The sequence below is a fragment of the Copadichromis virginalis genome, linkage group LG4 (assembly GCF_057382275.1).
Source record: "Copadichromis virginalis isolate Kocher_CV1m ecotype Utaka linkage group LG4, C_Virginalis_male_GT1.1, whole genome shotgun sequence".
NCBI classification, from domain to species: domain Eukaryota; kingdom Metazoa; phylum Chordata; class Actinopteri; order Cichliformes; family Cichlidae; genus Copadichromis; species Copadichromis virginalis.
The window spans coordinates 2,112,925-2,137,510 of NC_140621.1; the positions used below are offsets into that span (position 1 = coordinate 2,112,925).

The window sequence follows — 24,586 nt, forward strand, 5'->3', positions numbered from 1 at the left end:
AAATAACAACAATCGTCTGCTTCTTTAAAATTTCTTTCATTACATCAAACCAGTGAAAACTGAAAAAACAAAGAGCTGTTAGCATGTTCAGACCAACTTTGAGACAGAGACTGTAAAGTTCTGCACTTTAAATCCTGCCTGTGTTCCTGCAAATGATTCACACTGAAAGTATCTTAGTTTAGTATTGAGTGAGCCACAAAGCAGCCTGATAGCTTTAAAACAGGAAAAGTAAATGAAATTGACAGTTTCAGTGTAGCTGGATCTATTATTGGGGGGTCATGACCCCCGTAACCCTGCCTGGTCCTGAGGTCAAATCCACCATCTTTGTTTCAGAGCTTCATGTTCTCCCGTGTTTGTGTGCGTCCTCTCCGGTACTCCGGCTTCCTCCCACAGTCCAAACACATGCAGTTAGTGGGGTCAGGTTAGCTGTGAGTGGTTGTGTCTCTGTGTTATTCCACCTTATTCAATGACTTCCTGTTAGCATGAAGTGCTTCTGTAGGACTGATGTCATTTTCATGGTTGGATCATTTAAATGAAGCTGGACTCAGATGCAGTAAATAAGCTGATTGATCATTAATGAATAAAGCTGGTCAAACACATCACGTGGACACATGTGATTGTGTGTTGTAGTATTGATCCCAATGCTGGTATCAGTCCTGGATCAATAACACTGGATGGATGCGTTCAGCATGGAGCCCTGAGCTGTGTTACAGACAAACATGGAAACTGACAGGTCTGTGTCATTCACAGTCTGTAACACTTCTAAACAACAGAGGCTGACCCAAGTGCCTCAGAGCCAGGCACGCTCACATCACAGCTCTCTAAATAAGCCAGTTTCAAAATAAGAGCTGAAAGCTGTGTTTGCTTGTGTTAGCTTATTATTGTGGAGACTAACATTCAGTGATCATGTGTTCAGACTCATAATGATTACTCTCAGAAATCCTGATCTTTGTATTTACTGTGTGTTGGATCAATAACTGAGATTCATGGTATCACACAGCTGTGCTGCTGCTGATGTCAGCACATCTGGAACAATACGAGGTATCTGCTACCAGACTGAGCAGGACGTGAGACCTGTGGACTGTTTAAAGCTGTCCCTCCACAGCTCACTCAGACCTGATCCACACCTCAGTGATATTCTCTGACTTCCTCACACTCAAAAAAATCAACTAGGGCATGTGTTTGATTAACAAAGTAGTAATATGTTTACATCACATGAAGAAATCATTTTTATGCTCATTAAATGATTCATTCTTTTTTGTTGAATATAAATCAAAGAAAACTTTGATGAGTTAAATTCGTTCATGGCAATCCAATGAGAATGAGGTCCATCAAACCAACGGCTCTGATAGCGTCATGTATTGCGCATGCTCCACGCCCACCGGATGCGGAAAGGTCCGTTGAGAAGTTAACGAGCGCACGTGGAGTTACTTCTTTGGCATACCTGATAGTGAGGTAAGTAATATTTCTTGATATATTTATTTAGGTTAGTGGAGTGAGAGATAAATACTATTACCGTATTTTCACGACCATAAGGCGCACTTAAAAGTCTTAGATTTTCTTCAAAAAGTGCGGCGCGCCCTATAGCGCAGTGCGCCCTGTGTGTTGTAAGGAGAACGTAGTAGAGAACACCATGAGAACGTTAAAGGGTGAAGTGTGGGCGTTGATCGTATATACCAGAACAATCGCACATACCTGTATAAAAGAACAGGTATGTGCATTATGCAAGACATCGTTGTTTTAACAACCCTGAAAATGGCAAAGAGACACGCTTATGAAGCACAGTTTAAACTGAAGGCCATCAGCTATGCGGAGGAACATGGAAATCGAGCAGCGGCGAGAGAATTTAAGATTAACGAATCGATGGTTCGCAAATGGAGGAAGCTAGAAAACAAGCTCCGGCAGGTCAAGAAAACGCAGCTGAGTTTCCGCGGACATAAGGCGAGGTGGCCCGAGTTGGAGGAAAGACTCGAGCGGTGGATCATCGAGCAAAGAACGAGCGGGAGAAGCGTTTCGACGGTCACCATTCGGCTAAAAGCAGTTTCACTTTCACTTTTTATGAAACTGTGCCATTTTTCCATCCGGACCAGGACTACGATAGCGCAGCAACTTCCAGCGGATTATAAGGAAAAGCTGGCCATCTTCCGCTCCTACTGCAGCAAACACATTGGCGACAAAAACATCCAGGCCAGCCACATCACAAACATGGACGAGGTCCCGCTCACTTTTGACATCCCGGTGAGTCACACTGTGGAGAAGAAGGGGACCAGCACGGTAGCGATACGCACAACGGGGTATGAAAAGTCTTCTTTCACTGTTGTGCTTGGCTGCCATGCTAATGGACAGAAACTGCCGCCTATGGTGATTTTTAAGCGAAAGACTTTGCCTAAAGAGAAGTTTCCAGCAGGAATCATCATTAAGGCAAATGAAAAGGGCTGGATGGATGAGGAAATGATGAAAGACTGGCTGAGGGAGGTGTATGTAAGGAGACCAGGTGGTTTTTTCCACGCAGTTTCACTAAGAGTGGAAGGCAGCGCCGGGCGAGTTACGCCACAATTTGCCAATGGATTGTAGATGCTTGGGCTAACATGTCTGCTGGCACTGTTGTTCGAGCTTTCGCAAAAGCCGGCATCGTTTCCGAGGAGCCGCACGGCACGGAAAGTGACTCTGACAGTGAAGAAAGTGAACCTGGCATGTTTGATGGAGATTTAGCGCAGCTGTTCAATTCAGACACAGAGGATGAGGACTTCGATGGGTTTGATTGATGATAAAAATGTGAGTACCAAACTTTGTTTTGCTCCTGCTTTATTTTTAAATATGCACACTTGTATGCTTGTGTGTTGTTGATGATGACGATTACTGGTAATAGAAATGTGAGTAAGGTACCGAACTCAGGTTTGCTCCCGCTTTATTTTTAAATACGCATACGGTACTTGTATGCGCCCTATGATCCAGTGCGCCTTATGTGTGTGTTAAATACAGTAATGGCACACATAACTGAGACTGCGCCTTTTAGCACAGTGCGCCTTATGGTCGTGAAAATACGGTAGTTAAAAATTTTTACCTGTGTAGTGTGGAGATTTAGAGGAGTTTTATATATAGCAGGGAGGTTGTAGACCCAAGCATTTTTCAAATGTAAGTCGGTGAATTTAATGTTTTTTTAAAAACTTAACCGGAGTCGCTAATTGTTGCAACAGAGCAAAAACTGATGAGGTTATTTTGGTAAGTTCGTTTTTTTTTTGTTTCTGTCGACTTTGAATGAGGTGTGTTTCATGGTTATCTGCGTTGGTAGGACTGTTTTTCTTCTCTGGAGTTAGCTAACTTTGAAGAGCGGGAAAGCCGCGTAGAGCCGTTACGTCTTCGCATATAGCTCCGTGAATGACAGGTTACTTTCTGCTTAGCCGGAGTTGGTGATTGTTGGTAGTAGTGGTAAGACTGACCGACATGGTTTTGGTGATTTTATGAGTGTTTTATGATGCTCTATCTAAAATTCCTGTTTTTGTCAGTGGAGTTTAGTCGCGGGCAACCGCATTAACTGGATTGATGAAAGGTTTAATTCAACTAAACCAGCGTTTAGGGGAGTTAATAACAAGGAGTAAGATAAAATCTGTCACAATAATTGCATGTGCATTTTCTTTTTTTGTAATATATTCACTTAGTTTTCGAATTCAGAATGATTTAGGTGGATAATTGTTCGGGTTATAGTTTCTCTGGTGCTCTGCATTAGGCTGACTAACGGTGCGTTCACACCGAACGCGATAGACGCCCCTAGCTGATCGCGTGCACATTTGCACCTCGAAGCGCGTCCAGCATGAACTGGTCGAGCTTTATATGCAATTTTCACGCGTATGAAGAAGAGATCTGGGAGGAAGTAGTGCCAGACGGTATGTTATTAAAATGGCAGCTGTCAATCTAGCGTTTGAAGAAAGAGTCTCCCTTCTCTATTTGCTGTGGAGAGCAGAGCAGTGCCTAAAGGACGTCCTCACCGTACCTGGGTCCATCAGGTCTTCCACAAGCGTGAGCAGTTTGGTGAGTTTCACCACTTGCTCCAGAAGCTCCGTCTGGATGACGGCCGCTTTCAGCTGTACCACCTTCTGTCCCTTGCCGAGTTTGAGGAGCTGCTGTCCCGCAGATTTTACCAGCTGGAGCGGTAGACGTGATAAGCGCGAATGCACAAAATGCACCACACAAACTTTAGCGCGTATTTTACTTCGCGCTTCAAAGGCGTCAGTCGTGTGAAGTAGGCAGAAAAGCGTTTTCTCAGTGCAAATCTGCTTCCGAAGTTTAGCTGGACCTCCAGTCGCGCTTCATCGTGCTCCTCCATTGACTTTACATGTAAACCTGAAGCTCTGGTCGCGTCTATCGCGTTCGGTGTGTACGCACCGTAACAGTCTTCACATTTCACAGTATGTAGATATTAACACAAATTTGTCAGAGTAATAACTTTGTTTTAATTAATTTCTCTCCCCAGAAATACATCACAAAATAAAGCCACATTCCCATGCTCTGAGATTCTTATGCACCTCCTCAACAATACATGGTAAGTTCATGTTTGCCTTATTATTATTATTATGTTATTTATTTTTTTTGGATGATGCAGAAGTTTAATCTCCTTGACGTTTTCTAATGCATATTTCATTTTTTATCAGTGACGTGTATGTGGCAGTGCAAGCATTGTGTTACCAGAGAGAGCAGCAGGTACAAATTACTTCAACATTATAAACTACATCATCATTACGGAATAGGTCAACATTATCTGTGCATATATGTTAATTGTCCGTGCACATTTAAGACTTGGAGTGGACTGAACACTCATGTCTATAAAGCTCATTCATCTCAGTTTACACAGACAGCTTCAAGTTCAGTAACTTTTAAATGTGAGTTATGTGACTGCAGTGACGTCTTCTCTGAGAGAGATTTTTTTGTCCATATTGGAACACATCTGCGAAGTAACGAGACAGTTAGTTGTGTGTTTCTTGGTTGCCCTTTCAAGACAAATATTTACAATACATTTTATACACACAAGAGGAAGCATCATCCACACACACTTAAAGATTTTAAAGACAGGGTAGTTACACGTGTGGACCCAGTTCAAGTGATAGAGTCCTCTGATAACGTAAGGGCTAGCTGTTCTGAAGATGTATCCTATGGTGAATTTGAAAGTGAGTCAGTGACAGAATGTGATAATAGTGCTGTTGAAAATCAGCCCGAACTAATTGAACGGAAATTAGCAGTAATATTGTTGAAATTGGAACACATATTTCATGTTCCAGCAAAAGGATTAGATGAGTTCTTAGAGGAGTTAGTTTTTCTGTTGAGTTCAGCTAGTGTACCTCTGACAAAGCGTACAATTAGAGAAATTTTTAAGAGCCTTAACCTCCATATTAGTCAGGCTGTTATTGAAGAGCTTGCAAATTCTGTATGTGTTTCTAACCCTGTGGCTAAAATATTGGGAAAGTGTGGCCCTCTTGCCACTCCTTATAAAAGAAAACTATACTACATACAAAATTTTAGGGTTGTAGAGCCTGTTGAGTATTTTTTTATCGATAGACCAAAGGAAGTCATTTCAGTACAAACGCTATATAAGAACCAGTCTATTTACCATGTGGCCTTTTGGACTCTTCCAAACTAAGTATTCCTTTTTCAAACTGCTGCCTAAAAGCTAAATATTGTCATTATGGATTCCCTTTTTTCTTAGGATGACACAATACATGCAAGACGAGCATGCATCCTGAAGTCCTTGTGTGTCTACCTGAATGAAGACCATGAGAAACTTGTGAAGGAATATACGGTCAGTTACATTCACAAGTTGTTCTGTGTTATGTAATTTGCTCCAGGAGTTATGGGTAATTTCAATATATGAAATGGTAAAATGTGACACCACGTGTGAATAAAAGATATTGCAATTGGTCCTTGTTTTGTTTCATGTCAAATTTCTGAGGTGTGAAACCAGAGACATAGAATTTAGTAAATATATCAGCATATTCACGCTGATTGCTGAATTCCTTTATTTTTTTCATATGTAGACTCAAACAAATGTATTATTGTATTTTACGTCACAGAACACTGAGGCCAACACTGAAGCCATGGAACAAACTGTGATGGGAGTGTATGTCATACATCAGGAGGGTGCGGAGCCTGGAGATGACCCAGGGAACATCGGTGTCCTGATTGAAGGCGTGGAGGTTCTCACTGGTTTGAGGAGCATTGCAATTGCTTGTGCTCTGTTATTTGGACTGATATACTGTCTGAACCTAAGCTACCCACCGGAGCTCAAATGCACTTTTGAAGTCTTGCAAAAGATTATCATGAAGCTTGATGGACAGAGGTTGTCATCCAAGGCACAGTTTCTAAAAAACAAGCTAATGGGGTGAATGAGCTTGAAACAGACTCAGGCAAGCCAGATATTTTTTTTTCAAGGTTTTTGCAATGCAAATATGTGTTTACTGTTTTAAAGTTTAAAATTGTAAGTTATAAAATGTTCATATAAACTATGTGGTTTGCTCTGCGGCTATTATACAAAGATTGTTTGTTCATAACTTAAAGTCTTATACAGTTTAAGTGTAAACACTGATTTTTGCCAGATGGCAATTGTTACAAAGGCAAATGCACACTGGTTTTCACAAATTGTTTGAGTGGAGCAGTTATACTCAAAATTGAATGTTTTCTCCACACGTTAAATAGCATAAAGTCACTATTAATGGATACAGCCTGATTAAATGGAGGACTAATGTATGCAAGCAACATAGTAATGTTGTAATATTATAGTAATGTTGAATGTTATGTCTGAGCTTTAAATTGTGTTAAAATTCATATTGTTGTTTGCAATGCATATTTTACTACATTTTACGAAAGTTGCTTTGGGGATAATATTTTTTGTCTGCAAACTATTCAACAGACTTATTTCATTTTTATTATTAGGGTTAGGGTTATTTTATTGTATTTTTTCTTTCAGTCAGCATGTCTTGATCTGGAAGTTCTGTGGTCTTAGTATGAGATGGTTAAAGGGGAGAAAGCTAGGCTGAACTGGGATCCTGCCAACTGTTTTAAGAATGTTCAAGCAAAATAAAAGAGATGGTTTTGCAAGTTATCATTTATGTATGTTTCATTAATTTAATTAAAAGTAATGTTTACATAAGCAATACAAACACTAACTGAAACATGATTGGTGTAAGTACTACAGACATAAATTACATTTGTTCATTCAACAAGATTAACATTGGTGTAACAAACAAATATTTTACTAGTTCATGTAACAAGACTGACTTTTGATGTGCCAAAGTGTTTAAACAATATAACATGAATTTAAATTAATTAGACTAACTTGGTACAAACATGTTAACTGAATAAAAATCAAATTAACTGAATGTTAATGTTTAAATTATGTTACACTTACAAACATATTTAGTGTTGAAACAACACAATCAAGATGGATTGATATAACATGATTTGTTTAGATGGAATATAGGTGGCAAGATGAAATTAAGTTCATCCAATGAATTATTTTTTTGAGTGCAGTAGAGACAGAAACCATTCAGATCTGGGACCATCAGCTGACTGATGATGTCACACAGACTGTGTTTTTCAGGAACAGTGATTCTGATGTGAGCCTGCTAGCTGACAGCAGACCTGATGAAAGCACATGTTCACATCTGTGAGGACAGACTGGACTCTTTGACTGCACCTTGGTTCTCCTCAGAGGTCTGTACAGGAGCATGTCCACCCCCACTGAAGATCTCAGTCACTGTGAAACATAGAAAGCTGCTTGTGTGGCCTCTGCCTCACATGTAGATACAGCTACAGGTTTCTCTGTCAGTCAGACTGAAACAGTGTCCTGATGCTGCATCATTCAGCTCTGTGCCCCAGTCAGCATCACTGGGAGCTACCAGTGTTTCTGCCCTTTTCCTGTAACACTACACTCAGCACAGGCTCAGCTGGTATCCAGTGTTGGACTTTGGCTTCAGCTGCTGTGATAGATCCTCTAACATAGATCAGCTCTGCTACATGTTGTTAGATAAGTGCAGCTGCTGTCATGTCCTGATGTTTCTCTGGCTCAGCAGCTTCTCCATCAGAGGTTCACATGGAGCTGATCCAGTATCTCCAGTAACTGTGTTCTGTGCCTCACTGGTTCATCCTTCTGTCTGTGTGACGTCAGTCAGATGTTGAAGTTCAACTCTGTAATCTTCACTGTGTCACAGAGTTCAGTGAGTCCCGTTATTCACAGTATCAATCAGATCATCAGAGAACAGCTGATCAGCAATCAGTGGTGCCAACAGCGCCTCCTGTGGTGAGAGGATGCAATAATGCAATGTAGCATTTTTCCACTCAACACTTGCAGTCATGGAAACTGTCTGTTGGATCTGTGTGACGTTGCTTTCTTGGTCAGAGTTCCTCACAAATGTCCAGATGATTCTTCTAATGAGGCGTCGACCATGTTTGCAGCTCTTTGGAAGAAAACGTCGCCCTTTGCCATCCTTACTTTTCTTTGACTTCTTCAAATGCAGCTGAACTCCAGCTGGTATTTTCTTGGACTTTGCAGCTGTTTCTGGTCATCAGTTCATTCCTGCAAACCTCTGAAGCTGAACAACAATGATGCTGCATTGCTGGCTGATCCCAAAAGGTTGATTCTGTTCATCTGGACGTTTTCAGAAACGTTTGCTCACTGATCAGGTGACTTCTTCAGTCTCAGCTGACTGCAGCTTTACAAGCTTACAAACAGCACATTTGCACAATGACTGAAAGCAGCAGCACCTGATATATATGATACTAATATAATACATATACATATATAATCCATACTAATGATGAAGGAACTGAGCTCACAGTCCATTGTTCATTCAGTGAACTACTCAGTTTATTTTGGGCCTCAGAAATGCTCACTCTGTTTGTACATCACTGTCAGCAATAGACTCATTCTGCTGTGTGGACAGGAACACATGTGACATCACTTCCTGTTTGTTTGTGACTGAAGAAGTTTACAAGGAATCATTTAGAAGAGTTTCAAACATCAACTGATTGAATCCATGAATCTGAAAACGTGTTTGTGAGTGAAAGAGACAGACATGTACAGACTGAACTATCTGTTCAACAGTCAGAGTGTTTCTGTAACAGGAGACACTCTTTACACTCCACTCAGCACAGGGACACTGAGGAACCAGGAGACAAGACCCAAAACCCAGGATAAAGAGTTTGAGTGAATGTGGTGTTGAAGGTGTGGAGGTGGATCAGAGTGTCAGAGGAGACTCTGTAGAAGGACAGAGTGCCAGCAGGACAGTCCACATACACTGCTGCTCTGTTAGAGACAGAGGAGGAGGAGGAGGAGGAGGAGATGGATGTTACTCTGTTATTGTGCCAGACAGACCGAGGACCATCATCAGTGCAGATCAGACTCCAGGACTGATCATTCCATCCAAACACACAGTCATCACTGCCTCCTTTCCTTCTGATGCTTCTGTAACTCACTGATATACAAACGCTTCCTCTCCACTCGACCTCCCAGTAACAGCGACCAGTCAGACCATTTCTACATAGCAGCTGATAATCATCAAATCTGTCTGGATGATCAGGATATGACTGAACCTCCTCCACACGTGTCACCTTCCTGTTGTTGTCAGACAGTTGGAGCTTTGTGTTCACTGTGTTTGTGTCGATTGTGAGTTGACAGGAATCTGATGGAGAGAACAAACACAATCCAGCTGCAGTTATTGATCCATCATCTGTTCATTGATTGACACTTTGATGATGACTCCTGACATGATGAAGATGGTTGAATGTGTGCTGCTTTGTTTTCATGAATCCCATTAAAAACACACTTACACTTCCTCAGACCTGGTCTCAACCATCGGACTCCAGCAGGCTCCACCCTGAAAGGAGGAGGGGGGTCAGAGCAGCACAGTCAGCATGCACACATGGACATTACATGGCTCTCACACACACACTGTTACACACTGAGCTCAAAGCTCGGCTCCACTGTTTTATTCAAAGAAATCTACATTTATTTATCAGCACATTTAAAAACAGCTTGAGCCAAAGTGCTGCACAGAGTAGAGAGAAAATAGGAAACATACACAGTAATGACTATAAAGACTGGTCAGGATTGAAAGCTACAGAGTACAAATGTGTTTCCAACCGGCTTTTAAAAATGTCCAGTGTTGGTGACGACCTGATGTGAAGGGCGACTGTTCCAGAGTTTGGCTGCAGTCATCGATAAAGCTCACCTCTGTTTTTACGTCTAGTTCTGGTCAGAAGCTGCTTATCTGCAGACCTGAGGGCTCCACTTGGATTCTTTTGTTAAAGAGAGATAAGATGGAGCCAATCCATTCACAGATTTAAAGACAACCAGATCTGGAAGTGGATTCTACCACGTACTGGTAACCAGTGGAAAAAGCTGGTGATGGGTCGTCTAGCACAGACCCACCGCTGGAACCAGACAATTGATGAGGGAGAGAACTGTGACAGCGCCGTTCCTTCACTTGACCTCAGTCGCTCTCGTCTGCTCCCTCGTAACACTGCTCTTTATTGAGCTTACATGAATATGCACAAGTTCATTATGACGTCTTACACAGGTATGAACAAAGAGTACCAGTCTGTGCATAGTGTGTGTGTGTGTGTGTGTGCGCGCGTGCGTCTGTGTGTGTCTGTCTGTGTCTGTGTGCGTGTCTGTGTGTGTGTGTGCGCGTGTCTGTGTGTGTCTGTCTGTGTCTGTGTGTGTGTGTCTGTGTGTGTCTGTCTGTGTGTGTCTGTCTGTGTGTCTGTGTCTGTCTGTGTGTGTGTGTCTGTGTGTGTGTGTCTGTGTGTGTGTGCGTGCGTGCGTGTGTGTGCGTGTGTGTCTGTGTGTGTGTGTCTGTGTGTATGTGTGTGTCTGTGTCTGTGTGTGTGTGTCTGTGTGTGTGTCTGTCTGTGTGTGTGTCTGTGTGTGTCTGTGTGTGTGTGTCTGTGTGTGTGTGTCTGTGTGTGTCTGTGTCTGTGTGTCTGTGTGTGTGTCTGTCTGTGTGTCTGTCTGTGTGTCTGTGTGTGTGTCTGTCTGTGTGTGTGTGTGTGTCTGTCTGTGTGTCTGTCTGTGTGTGTGTGTGTGTGTGTCTGTGTGTGTGTCTGTCTGTGTCTGTGTGTGTGCGTGTGTGTCTGTGTGCGTGTGTGTCTGTGTGCGTGTGTGTCTGTGTGTGTGTGTGTCTGTGTGTGTGTCTGTCTGTGTGTGTGTGTCTGTGTGTGTGTCTGTGTGTGTGTCTGTCTGTGTGTGTGTGTCTGTGTGTGTGTCTGTCTGTGTGTGTGTGTCTGTGTGTGTGTGTCTGTGTGTGTGTGTGTCTGTCTGTGTCTGTGTGTGTGTGTGTGTGTCTGTGTGTGTGTGTGTGTGTCTGTGTCTGTCTGTGTCTGTCTGTGTGTGTCTGTGTGTGTGTCTGTGTGTGTCTGTGTGTGTGTGTGTCTGTGTCTGTCTGTGTGTCTGTCTGTCTGTCTGTGTGTCTGTCTGTGTGTCTGTCTGTGTGTGTGTGTGTGTGTGTGTGTGTGTGTGTCTGTGTCTGTCTGTGTGTCTGTCTGTGTGTGTGTGTGTGTGTGTGTGTGTCTGTGTGTCTGTGTGTGTGTCTGTGTGTGTGTGTGTGTGTGTGTGTGTCTGTCTGTGTGTGTCTGTGTCTGTCTGTGTGTCTGTCTGTGTGTGTGTGTGTGTGTGTCTGTGTGTCTGTGTGTGTGTCTGTGTGTGTGTGTGTCTGTGTGTGTGTCTGTCTGTCTGTCTGTGTGTCTGTCTGTGTGTGTGTGTGTGTGTGTGTGTGTTCCAGATGTGACCCTGTGACCCCAAAGCTGGTGCTAAGAGTCCAGCGGTCCCCCTAACAAAGGGCTCTTATACTTAACCAGACACAGAGTAGGTGTCCTCCTACACCAGGGGTCTCAAACTCGCGGCCCGCGGGCCAATTGCGGCCTGCCGGACGATAGTTTTTGGCCCCACCTTAATATGAAAATGTAATGTTAGTTTGATAATGTATGACACTTTACAGTGTTGTGGGCGGAGCTGAATTAACCCACCAATCAGGGTGGGATATGGATCTCAGGGGACACCAGCCGGGCTTGATGCAAGCAGGGAAACATTTCTCAATGAGTCAAAGTTCCAGCAGCGTTGCCCTGGAGTGTTTCTTTCTTTCTGTGCCTGGCTGGCTTCCTCCTTTCTATTGGGCAAACGCCGACATTCGCCCCAGCGCGCTGCGTTCACAACACTTCAAAAAAAGTTGTTTTTTAAGTTGCTGCCCAGCGGGACATTATACGTATATAGATTTATACACACGTCAGTGGGATTCAAAGTTATTTTTCCACAGAGAGAGATCTCATATTAACTCTCACAGTGATGCGTAGGCGGCGGGATAAAAGAAAAGTCATGAACTCAATGCAGCCCAATTTAGTCTGCAGTCACATAGCGACACCTGTTCATCGGCAACAACAGTCCCCGGTAACCCGGACTAATTATAGGGTCGCACCGTAATTTGTGGCTCCATGTTTTTATTTGCATCACTGCGTTTGCATTGCAGCAAACATGAACATTACATATATTTCAATATAATGTAAAAGCAGTCAAAACAACTAACATCAGAAACAGCTGATGTTATTTGTTATATGTCACGGTGTCATTTCCGCTTCTTTCTCCTGTAACAACAGCCCGGCGCCGTGAGCAGTCGCCTTTTTTGCGCTCGCTATCCCTGCACTTTCTACCATCTGCAAACGCCACGGTGTTCGTGTCGTCATGAAAGACATGAACATCGAGCGTAAAAACAAAGGAGACTGCTACCGGCTTTTTATCTGCCGATCGCCGTGCTACGGTTGCAAGAAAAAGAAGCAGAAATGACGTTCTCTACGCGTTGAGACGTTCCCCGTCCGTCGGCTAAACGCTTGATTGAAACTTCAATGCGACAGTGACACCAAGTAGAATTATAAATGTCACATAGCCCCAAACATGTCTTTTTCAAAGCCTGCGGTGAAGAGAAAGGTTGGTGATGAGCACCGACAATTTCAGGAAAAGTGGGCAATGCAATATTTCTTTGTTGAGCACAGGGGCACCCCGACCTGTCTTATTTGCACAGAGAAAGTTGCGCTGCACAAGGAGTACAATTTGAAACGTCATTACACAACTAGACATGCTGAGCTGGATGCAAAATACCAGGGAGACGAGAGAGCGAACCGGGTTGCCAGTCTTAAAACAGATCTACTGAGGCAGCAAGATTTCTCCAAGAAAGCAACCAAAGAGAATAATGCAGCAGTCGGAGCCACGTGGTTAGTGAGATGATTGCTAAAGCAGGGAAGCCATTCACAGAAGGTGCATTTGTCTAAAAGTGCATGTTGCAGGCTGCAAATATAGTCTGTCCGGGAAAGAAAGGTCAGTTTAGCAACATCAGCCTTTCTGCCAACACCGCAGCAGATCGCATTTCTGACCTGTCAAGTGACATTTATGACCAACTGTGTGAGAAAGCCAAATGTTTCAGTGTATACTCAGTCGCTCTTGATGAGACCACAGACATCACCGACACTGCCCAGCTCCCAATGTATGTCCGTGGTGTTGATGACAGTTTTGAAGTGATGGAGGAGCTGCTCACAGTAATTCCAATGCATGGCCAGACCACCGCTCAGCAGATATTTACAAGCTGTGTGATGCCATTGAGAATGTTGGTTTGCCATGGAAGAGGTTTGTTGGAATAACAACAGATGGAGCGCCATCAATGACAGGGAGGAAAAATGGACTGGTGGCACAAAACAAACTGGAAGAGGAAGGCGTGGAGGAGGCCATTGCTCTGCACTGCATCATCCATCAGCAGGTCCTTTGCAGCAAATGCCTGAAGTTTGACAATGTGATGTCTATTGTTGTGAAATGCATCAACCAAATCAGATCCAGGGGCTTAAAGCACCGAAGGTTCTGTGCTTTTCTAGAGGAAATGGAGTCAGAATATGGGGATGTGCTCGACTTCACTGAGGTACGTTGGCTCAGCAGGGGAAATGTATTAAAGAGACTTTTTGAGTTGAGAGCAGAAGTGAAGCCTTCATGGAGAAGGATGGAGTTAGTGTTCCTGTGCTAACTGATCCCAAAATGGCTCATGGACTCAGCTTTTCTTGTTGATATGACACATGAGCTTAATGTACTGAACAAGACGTTACAAGGCCAGGGGCAACTTGTCAGTGCTGCCTATGACAACGTGAGAGCATTCTCCACAAAACTGGCGCTCTGGAAAGCTCAGCTCTCTCAGACAAACCTTTGCCATTTCCCAGCATGCAAGGCACTCGTGGATGCAGGCACACCATTCAGTGCTGACGAGTATGTTGATGTCATTTTGAGGCTACAGGAGGAATTTGATCACAGGTTTGCTGACTTCAAGACACACAGAGCCACCTTTCACATTTTTGCGGACCCCTTCTCCTTTGATGTGCAAGATGCCCCTTCTGTGCTTCAAATGGAGCTCATTGAGCTGCAGTGCAACTCTGAACTCAAAGCAAAGTTCAGGGAGGTGAGTGGAAAAGCAGACAAGCTTGGACAATTTTTGAGAGAATTGAGCCCTAGTTTCCCTCGGCTTTCCCGAATGTTCAAGTGGACCATGTGCCTTTTTGGTAGCACATACTTGTGCCAAAAGCTCTTCTCCACTTTGAACTTCAATAAGTCCAAGTACAGGTCCAGACTTACGGATGATCATCTTCAAGACGTACTGAGGGTCGCAACTGCTTCCTCCCTCAGGCCAAATCTGGCTCGGCTATGCGAGAGGAAACGCTGCCAGGTCTCTAGCAGCAAGGAGTAGGCAAGAGAAGCCATGTTCAGAAGAACAGTTCATTTTCTACAGTGTTCCATTCATGTTCAGAAGAAGGTTATAGAACTGTTAATACAGACATTTCAATCTAAACACAGCAGATATAGAAGACTGAAAGAAACACACAAGTTCACTGACTAAAAATATCTTATTATTGTTTTATTTATGTATTACAGATTGATTGATTTTCTTATTAATTCTTAATTTGTTTATTTATTTTTAATATTTTGTGTTAAAAAATAAAAAAAGAGATTTGAGAGGATTGGAATTTTTTTAACCATGCCTTTCTTGTGGAAAACCTAATGCGGCCCAGCCTCACCCAGACTCTGCCTGCAGCGGCCCCCAGCTAAATTGAGTTTGAGACCCCTGTCCTACACCATAAATCAGTAAGAGAGGGTACGACCTCTCTCATGGCCCCAAGTGGTGTGTGCATGCCAGAGCACTCTGGAAGGCACACAGAGTCTTTACAGACTACTGAGGATCAAACCTCTATCATTATGCAATCGATTATACAACTCTAAGCATATATGAGTAAATATTTCTAAGCATAAATGACAATCAACAATATAAACCTTACAGCTGGTTTTAATAACAGAATTTATTTGTTTCTCAAACGAGAAAGAGCTATCGAGAAACACTCCTAAATCTTTAGTTCTGAACTTTTCCAGTGGGCCAAGGTCAACATTATCTGCTAATGCTAAATAGGCTGCCGTTATTAACTAATGCTAATTTGATGTGAATTAGCATTATGCACTAATGCTAACACTTTTTAACAATGTGAGTAGCTAATGCCGCCATTAGCACCTACGTCTATCCATCCATCCATCCATTCGCTTCCGCTTATCCTTTTCAGGGTCGCGGGGGGCGCTGGAGCCTATCCCAGCTGTCATAGGGCGAAAGGCGGGGTACACCCTGGACAGGTCGCCAGTCTGTCGCAGGGCTAACACACAGGGACAGACAACCATTCACACTCACATTCACTCGCACATTCACACCTAGTGGCAATTTGGATTATCCAATTAACCTATCCCCACAAGCTGCATGTCTTTGGACGGTGGGAGGAAGCCGGAGTACCCGGTGGGAACCCACGCAAACACGGGGAGAACATGCAAACTCCACACAGAAAGACCCCGGCCTGATGGTGGAATTGAACTCAGGACCTTCTTGCTGTGCGGCAACAGTGCTAACCATCGTGCCACCGTGCTGCCCACCTACGTCTAATTTAAGGCAAATACGCATTAGAACCTAATGCTCATATCGTTTTCCTTTGCTTTATAGCAATGTGAGCAGCTACTGCTAAATAGCATTAGCTAATAACAGCAGTCTAATTTAATGCAAGTTAGCATCATTTGCATTATAACGATGTGAGGAGTTAATGCTAAGTATGCTGCCATTATTGGCTAATTCTAATTAGGGGTGAATAATTATTACAAGCTAATGCTAATATCGTTTTCTCTTCCCTTTTAACAATGTGAGCAGCTAGTGCTAGGTAGGCTGAAGCTAGCAGCTAATGCTAAAGCTAAAGATAATTTGATGTGAATTAGCATTACATTAGTGAGGAGTTAATGCTAAGTAGACTGCCATTAGCAGGTAATGCTAATTTAAGGTTAATAGGAATTGGCATCTAATGCTAATACCATATTTTCTTGCTTTAACCCTTTAAAACTGGTCAGAGTGGGCACACTCGTTTTGCGCAACTATTTTTAAATCCCGGTACCACTGTAATCACGTGAGCTAGCGCAATAATTTTTTTTGCATATGAAACCTGAGGAGTTGTATTTACATCTTATGCCATCAGCTTGTCCTAGGTTACAGTTTCCTTCCACATATGCTTAGGACTCATATTGCTCTGCTGGAAATAGTTTATTTTGATGCATATGCTGTTATTTTGCAAATTTGCAGTATAATATTTATTTTCGTTTTTCCTGCAGTATATAAAAATTGGTGTATTTCAAAAATAAAACTATGAAGGCACTCAAAATAAATTTCCTGAGGTGGGAAACTATTTTGTGCAACTTTTTTGTATTTACAGTTTTGAGGGATAAGCCTCTTAAATTTCTCTAACTAGAAATATATGTTAAAAAAAAAAAAACGATTTTCAATTTTTTTGTAGTTTATTGCACTTTTTTGCAATTTATGTAATTACTATGCACTTAATACATACATATTATTAAAATTTAGGCTGTAATGGTTGTATTGATGTATAGCAACTTGAAATGCTCCCAAAAATGGCTCTACAGCATGTAAAAATATAATATAAGCTCTGGCGGACTTGGTTCTATGGTAGGTCTAAACGGGTTAAATCAATATCAGTAGCTAATCCGATTGTTCAGTCTGACGTCAGGTGAAGTCATTTTTATGCATTTAAGAGCTGTGTTGAATTCAACATTACAAACTGAACATTAGAACTATCCTCTTCTCCAGGATTTTCCTGATTTAACATTTCAATATGACATTTCCAGCGCTTTGTTTTCTCTGCTCACAGACAAAACAGATACACGCATGTATATACAGCCCACGTCCAGCTCTGCATGCACTCCTGCTCCATTTCTATAGAGAATAAACAACGTAACACAATCATTCTCCATTGTTTTCAACTCAACCAGCTGCATTTAATGAAGGAGTTTGAATTTACTTTACAACAGCTGCTGTTGTTGTTTCCTGTCTGCATTCATGTTCTTAACTGTACTCCACACATTCTGAACTGGTGTACCGTAATTGTCGGGCTATAAGCCGCTACTTTTTGCACAAGCTTTGAGCCCTGCGGCTTTTAGTCAGGTGCGGCTTTTCTATGGATTGTCCATGAGCGGATTTGTTTCGTTTGTTCCGCTGTTGTACGGCACTACGTTGCCTGGCGGAAGGATCGGGGTTCAAGAGTGGTATGTTGGTCACATGTCCATCCGTCAGGCAACGTAGTGCAGTACGAGGTAGCGCGAAAAACAAACTTCAAAGTAGCGCTACCCGTTCAGCTGGAGGCCTGGATGATGAGCGGCGATAAACTTGCAAAAAGCAAGTTATGCCCAACTCCACCATTGGATTCTGACAGCGTGGAAAAGTGTGAAAACATCCACGATCACCAACAGATTTCGAAGGGCTGAATGCTGCATGATGGAGAGGAGGACACCGCCACGGCCCTTCTGAGGGTGTTCGACTCTGACACTGACAACGAGGATTTCTTTGGTTTTGAAAGTGACAACGAAAGAAAGAAGCTGAGAGTGGATGACGAAGCCACCCTGAGCCTGTTTGTTTCCGACACTGGAGGAGAGGACTTTGGTGGTTTTAGTGCGCAGGAAGATGGTGAATGACTGACTTTTCTTCTTGTTAAAGCCGTGTCACTGCACCTGAGCCTAAAAGGTAGTCCGAATCAATTGTTCTGGTGTGCTGTAGGTTACTGTTATGTACTACATTTGTTACTCATTTATGAAGCACAGTACATGTTTTGTACTTGTAATTACCGCTACTTGTACATATACCTAAAAAGTTATGCAAATATGTACCCATAACTTGTTTTTCAAAATATTAATAAAAGGGGTGTGTCTCCAAACAGCCATCTCTTTCCTGACAATTCGCTTTGTGCATATTCTCTTACATATCATAAGTCAACATTGAAACACCTGCGGCTTTTAGTCAGGTGCGGCTAATGTATGTACAAAACAGGATTTTCCCCTGATTTTAGCTTGTGCGGCTAATATTCAGGTGCGCTCTGTAGTCTGGGAAATACGGTAGTTCTTCCTAAAGTACTGCAGTATTCCTGCCAGTACATCCTTTTAGTTTTCCTAACTGTTTCCTCTGATGCTCGTTGCTATTCTTTCCTCAATGCAAATTCATGCTAAGCTCCTTCATATCCATCCCTGTTTCTAAACCTGTAATAATTGCTTTAATGTGTCTTTGGCCTAATTATGAGTCTGTCCATATGTTTGTAGTTCCCCACTTGCTTTGGTTTCTTAGCTCTGATTCTCTCAAATTTATCCTTGAAATCATTTACTGGCATCTCTCCCTCTCACTCCCACTATCCCCAGAACACCAGAGTATTCATCTCCTGGTTTATCCTATGGCCTCTTTGCATTTTCTCCAATCATCCCTGTTTCTAGAGTCTCACCCCATCTGCAGGCAGTCCAAGAGAAACTGCCTCTGCCATTTTCTTCTTCTTAATCTTTGATTTTTCTCTTCACTTTCTCCATTGGGTCTTCTTAGACGCACTTTCCAGAAAGCAGCAACATTTTTTGTGCCCCATTTTTCAAATTGTGCATCTTACTTCAGCTTAATGTGTTTCCTGTTTTGTTTTTACACAGGTCATGTAAAAGAAATCCTACCAGAGACTCGACAAAGCTGAACTGAAAGACAGCACAGGCAATAAATCAGAGCAGCACAGAACTTAAGCTCATGGTCCATAGAAGCTGGGCTCTACAGGTGTACCAGGACAAGCTTAGTGTAAGTCCCTCGAAAAAGTTTCACTTGTGCTGTTTCGGTGTAAATTACTGGTTTGTTTGAACAATTTCATCAGCTGAACCATAAATACTCCAAAACAATTTCTTTGTGACTCAGTGTGATTTTTCATTTTGTAATATTAGCATGTCAAACTCTACATTCTCTACACAGATGAGAAATGAAGTGTATTTAATAATAAAAGTTATCTCTCAGAGACAAAGTTAGTGTCTCATTCAGGTCTGTATCTGAGTAGCCTCAGACACATGCAGTGCTCATATTTTCTGTTTTGTGTGTCACTCAGACCTCTTCCTGACAGGGGCAGCAATTTCATTTAAAGTCCCATTCACTGATACAGGCTGCTGGAGCCCCAACCAGGAGGGTACACACATGATCCAGGGAAAAAAATTATATATGGTCTCTTAGATAAATATTAAGAGGTCCTGTGTTTTACTAAAAAATCAAAGTAGTAAAACACAGGACCTTTGGGTTAGATATAAGGTGATTTGACAAATCATGTCTGTTGTAAATGAGTAAGCCATTTATCGACCTGACTCAGGTTTTAAATCATCATCAGAAAAGACTGAATCCTGACCTGAGAATCCCAAGTGTACACTTTGGACTTTCCACTGCAGAAAATAGAAGCTTCAGTCCTGAATCCTGCAGGTTGTTGTTACCCAGGTCCAGCTCTGTCAGACGGGAGGACTGGGAGCTCAGGACTGAGGACAGAGCTTCACAGCTTCTGTCTGACAGGTTACAGCCACTCAGTCTGAAGAAAGGATGACAAGAAGACATGAAACACTTGTGTTAAAGTATATTCATGGTGCCATGAGGAGCTACTACATTTACAATATTTCAACACTGTTTCAGGACATGCTGGAATCCTTATTGCCTCATGTTACAAAAGACAAATGTGGCAGTTTAGTGTGATTTGGATGGATTCATTAAAAAAACAAAACATAAACACTGTTAATTTTTTCCAAATGAAATTGATTAAATGATGTTAATTGATGAAAAAAAAATCGATATTGCTTGATCTGACCTCAGCGTTTCCAGTTTGCAGTATTGACTCTTCATCCCAGCAGACAGAAGCTTCACTCCTGAATCCTGCAGGTTGTTGTTACCCAGGTCCAGCTCTGTCAGATGGGAGGACTGGGAGCTCAGGACTGAGGACAGAGCTTCACAGCTTCTGTCTGACAGGTTACAGCCACTCAGTCTGAAATCAAGGTGGAAGGGAGACAAGATCAACCAAACAAATCAGAGCTTTATTGCTTTTTTATTGTTTTTAAGCAGAAATCAGTGAGGTGCTGGTAGATTCTGTTCTTTTGGTTTATTACCCAACAACACACACATACACTAATATTTGTGACTTTTGTAATAGTAGCATTTACAATGCAAAGCAACAGCGATCACAGATTGAAGGGGCCTGAATAAAACTACAATGCAGTGATTTTTAAGATGACCTGTTCTTCCAATTTCCAACAACAGATTTCTCCAACCTTACAGTTAAAAATAATTCTTTATCTCATACTGAATCTTGGTGCACCTCCCCCCAGTTTATTAAAATGAAGAGGTACTGAAGTTGCTGTAAGTGATGTGTGATGCCACTGATTTCCTTTCTGATCCAATACAAAGTAAAATTCAGGCTGGTATCTGCGATACTGATGAAAACTATTCCTTCAGAATCAATACAAGACATCATAAGAAAATATGATGTTTTGTATAACATAAAAAGCCTGAATTTTAAAATATTCAGTTAATAATCAAAAACAGATGTGACTGAAAATAATAAAACTGAGAAACATTTTATGGCCATTCGATCCTTTTACAACCATTGCAAGAGCTTGGTTGGCATAGCCGGCAATACGTTGGATAGTAATAAGTCCGGTGGGTGATGGGCTCCACCAGGGCTGCCCTTTGTCACCGATTCTGTTCATAAATTTTATGTTTAAAGGCTGTATCAAAAGTTCATTCAAGTTACAATATTGTGGTCAAAAGTTCTCCTTTTTTCTTTTATACTATACAACTACGCTGGCTCATGGTTTTAGGACATGGATCTGTCATGGAAGAAATCTATGACCACTTTTAATCAACATTTTAAAAATAAACATGATCACAGATTTACTCACAGAGCCTTGTTGGAGGCTTTGACCACTGGCAGCAGCCTCAGAAGAGCCTCCTCTGAAGCAGAGTATTTCTTCAGGTCAAACACATCCAGATCTTCTTCTGATGACAGTAAGATGAAGACCAGAGCTGACCACTGAGCAGGAGACAGTTTACCTGTGGAGAGACTTCCTGATCTCAGGGACTGTTGGATCTCCTCCACTAGAGAACGATCATCCAGTTCATTCAGACAGTGGATCAGATTGATGCTTTTCTCTGCAGACAGATTCTCACTGAGCTTCTTCTTGATGTACTGGACTGTTTCCTGATTGGTCTGTGAGCTACTTCCTGTCTGTGTCAGCAGACCTCGTAGGAGAGTCTGATTGGTCTGCAGTGAAAGACCCAGGAGGAAGCGGAGGAACAAGTCCAGGTGTCCATTTGGACTCTGTAAGGCCTTGTTCACAGCACTCTGGTGGAGAGATTGAAGTTTTAGTTTGTTAAATAGTTTAGACCATGTAGAGGTTGTTTGTTGTTGTTCCAGCAGATTGAGTCCAGAGTTGATGAAGGTCAGATGGACATGAAGAGCAGCCAGAAACTCCTGAACACTCAGATGGATGAAGCAGAACACCTTGTCCTGGTACAGTCCTCTCTCCTCTTTAAAGATCTGTGTGAACACTCCTGAGTACACTGAGGCTGCTCTGATATCGATGCCACACTCTGTCAGGTCTGATTCATAGAAGATCAGGTTTCCTTTCTGCAGCTGTTCAAAAGCCAGTTTTCCCAGAGACTCCATCATCTTCCTGCTCTCTGGACTCCAGTGTGGATCTGTCTCAGCTCCTCCATCATACTTGACCTTCTTCACTTTGGCCTGAACCACCAGGAAGTGGATGTACATCTCAGTCAGGGTCTTGGGCAGCTGTCCTCCCTCTCTGGTTTCCAGCACATCCTCCAGAACAGTAGCAGTGATCCAGCAGAAGACTGGGATGTGGCACATGATGTGGAGGCTTCGTGAAGTCTTGATGTGGGAGATGATCCTGCTGGCCTGCTCCTCATCTCTGAATCTCTTCCTGAAGTACTTCTTCTTCTGTGGGTCAGTGAACCCTCTGACCTCTGTCACCATGCCAACACAGTCAGGAGGGATCTGATTGGCTGCTGCAGGTCGTGTGGTTATCCAGAGGCGAGCAGAGGGGAGCAGTTTCCCCCTGATGAGGTTTATCAGCAGCACATCCACTGAGGTGGACTTTCTAGGGTCAGTTAGGATTGTAGTTTTGTGGAAGTCCAGAGGAAGTCGACACTCATCCAGACCATCAAAGATGAACACAACCTGGAAGTCTTCAAAGCTGCAGATTCCTGCTTCTTTGGTTTCAGTAAAGAAGTGATGAACAAGTCCCACCAAGCTGAACTTTTCCTCTTTCAGCACATTCAGCTCTCTGAAAGTGAATGGAAACATGAACTGGATGTCCTGGTTGGCTTTGTCTTCAGCCCAGTCCAGGCTGTATTTCTGTGTTAAGACTGTTTTCCCAATGCCAGCCACTCCCTTTGTCAGCACTGTTCTGATTGGTTCATCTCTTCCAGGTGAGGCTTTAAAGATGTCTTCTTGCCTGATGGTTGTTTCTGGTCTGTCTGGTTTCCTGGATGCTGTTTCAATCTGTCTGACCTCATGTTCATCATTGACCTCTGCAGTCCCTCCCTCTGTGATGTAGAGCTCTGTGTAGATCTGATTCAGGAGGGTTGGGTTTCCTGCTTTAGCGATGCCCTCAAACACACACTGGAACTTCTTCTTCAGGGTGGATTTAAGGTTACGATGACAAACTGCAGCTGGAAGTTCTGAATGAGAAGAAAAATAAACACTCAATTCCAAAAAGAACTAATCTTTAAAACATGTTGCTCCATCTTCCATCTCTGGAAAATGTCTCATTTATCCAGCAGCTTAAATCTTTAGATAAATCCTCTTACTGCTCTGCAGACGGTCAGCCAGCTCCTCCTGCTTCATTCTCCTCAGGAAGTCCACTGTGATCTTCACAAACGCCTCTCTGCTGCTGCTCCTCTGACTCTCTAAGCATTCTGGGTAATCTGGACTCAGAACCTTCTGGATCTTCTTCAGCTCGTTCTTCACAAAAGTGATGATGTTGTCCTCCAGCAGCTGGAACAGAATATTTATGAATGAGCCAATCAGACTGAAATCATGGAGCCAAACATCAGATCCATGTTGGACACACTGACGATCCACTGGTCTACAAAGAGCAGCATGGAGATGACCGTGAACAGAACAGATGTAACAGTAGTTGTTGTACATGTACAGACCATAAATATGGAGTCCAGCTGTGTTTGATGCTGCTGGGCAGACTGACCACTGGGAACCTCTGAGCTCTGCTGGTCCACTCTGTGGAGGAACCATGAAGGATTAGATCAACACAGGATAAAGATCCAGGAGTTTCTGCTCAAATAACTTCATCTGAATCAAGTCTGTCAAGTTTTAAACTCTCAGATTGTGAACATATCAGTAATTTTCAGTCTGTTTTCATGGACGTCCTTTCAGTGGTGATGTCAGGGATGATTTTGAAGAAGCTCATCAAACTGAACCATCAGCAGATCACTGCTCCAAAACCAGAACATGATCCGAGTCTCCCTCCACCACCAGAACACCAGCTTTACTAACGTGGTAGATCAGTGTAGTACAGATCAATAACTGATGAGTCATTTGATCAAAATCACTGAGTGCTTCACGTCTGACCCTCTGATGCTTCTGTAGACATTTTGCATATTTAATGAATGTCTGACAGTTTTACATTCATTCTATGAACACAGTGGAAATGTTGTGTTATAGTCTCCATGTTGTTTCCAGCATCATAAATTCTTAAGTTCAGAAAATTCGATTCTTTCTTCACAGCTGAAAAACAACAACATTTATTCTCTATTGAAATCTGCATCGTCCACTCCAAAGGTCACAATCTGAAGGTAACATCTGGTTTTGTTCCCTGTGGTTAACTCTGAGCATCAGTATGGTGGGATTTATCCACTACATCCACACCACTGTGGTTCAGTGTTGTCCTGATGGAGTAACAGCAGCCAGTATGATCCAGGCTTTAGCTGCTGGGTCTCTGTGTGACCTCTCAGACTGTTTAACAGATCAGACACAAAGAGAATCAGAGCAGCTCTGTTCTTTAAAGACAAACATGAACCCACTCAGGTCACACTTTCCCCACAGATATGAGCATCACTGTCCTCAAACAGCAAATGACCAAGTCGAACATTTGGATCTTTTCTCTTTCATTGTTTTCTTTTTAATGGAT

At 42.6% G+C, this 24,586-nt stretch overlaps 2 protein-coding genes across 3 annotated transcripts; one reads left to right on the plus strand and one right to left on the minus strand.

Annotated features, from left to right (window-relative positions):
- The first annotated feature begins 1,312 nt into the window (after nt 1–1,312).
- Nucleotides 1,313–7,090, plus strand: LOC146710520 (uncharacterized). Of its 2 annotated transcripts, none has more exons than XM_085453091.1 (5): nt 1,313–1,455; nt 4,472–4,540; nt 4,650–4,698; nt 5,699–5,791; nt 6,063–7,090. In XM_085453091.1, exons 1-5 carry the CDS (start codon nt 1,316–1,318, stop codon nt 6,372–6,374), a joined length of 663 nt encoding a protein of 220 aa, XP_085309217.1. In that variant the 5' UTR covers nt 1,313–1,315; the 3' UTR covers nt 6,375–7,090. The 2 variants fall into 2 exon arrangements, with proteins under 2 accessions (XP_085309217.1, XP_085309218.1); XM_085453092.1 differs by lacking the exon at nt 1,313–1,455 and adding an exon at nt 2,205–3,222.
- LOC146710521 (protein NLRC3-like) lies at nt 6,590–23,702 on the minus strand (the record flags this gene model as incomplete). Its single annotated transcript, XM_085453093.1, has 7 exons — nt 6,590–9,668; nt 9,817–9,863; nt 19,786–19,959; nt 20,233–20,406; nt 21,320–23,120; nt 23,250–23,436; nt 23,598–23,702. Coding segments are annotated over 7 exons (3,024 nt in total), but the record flags the coding sequence as incomplete, so codon positions are not given.
- Nucleotides 23,703–24,586: the final 884 nt, after the last annotated feature.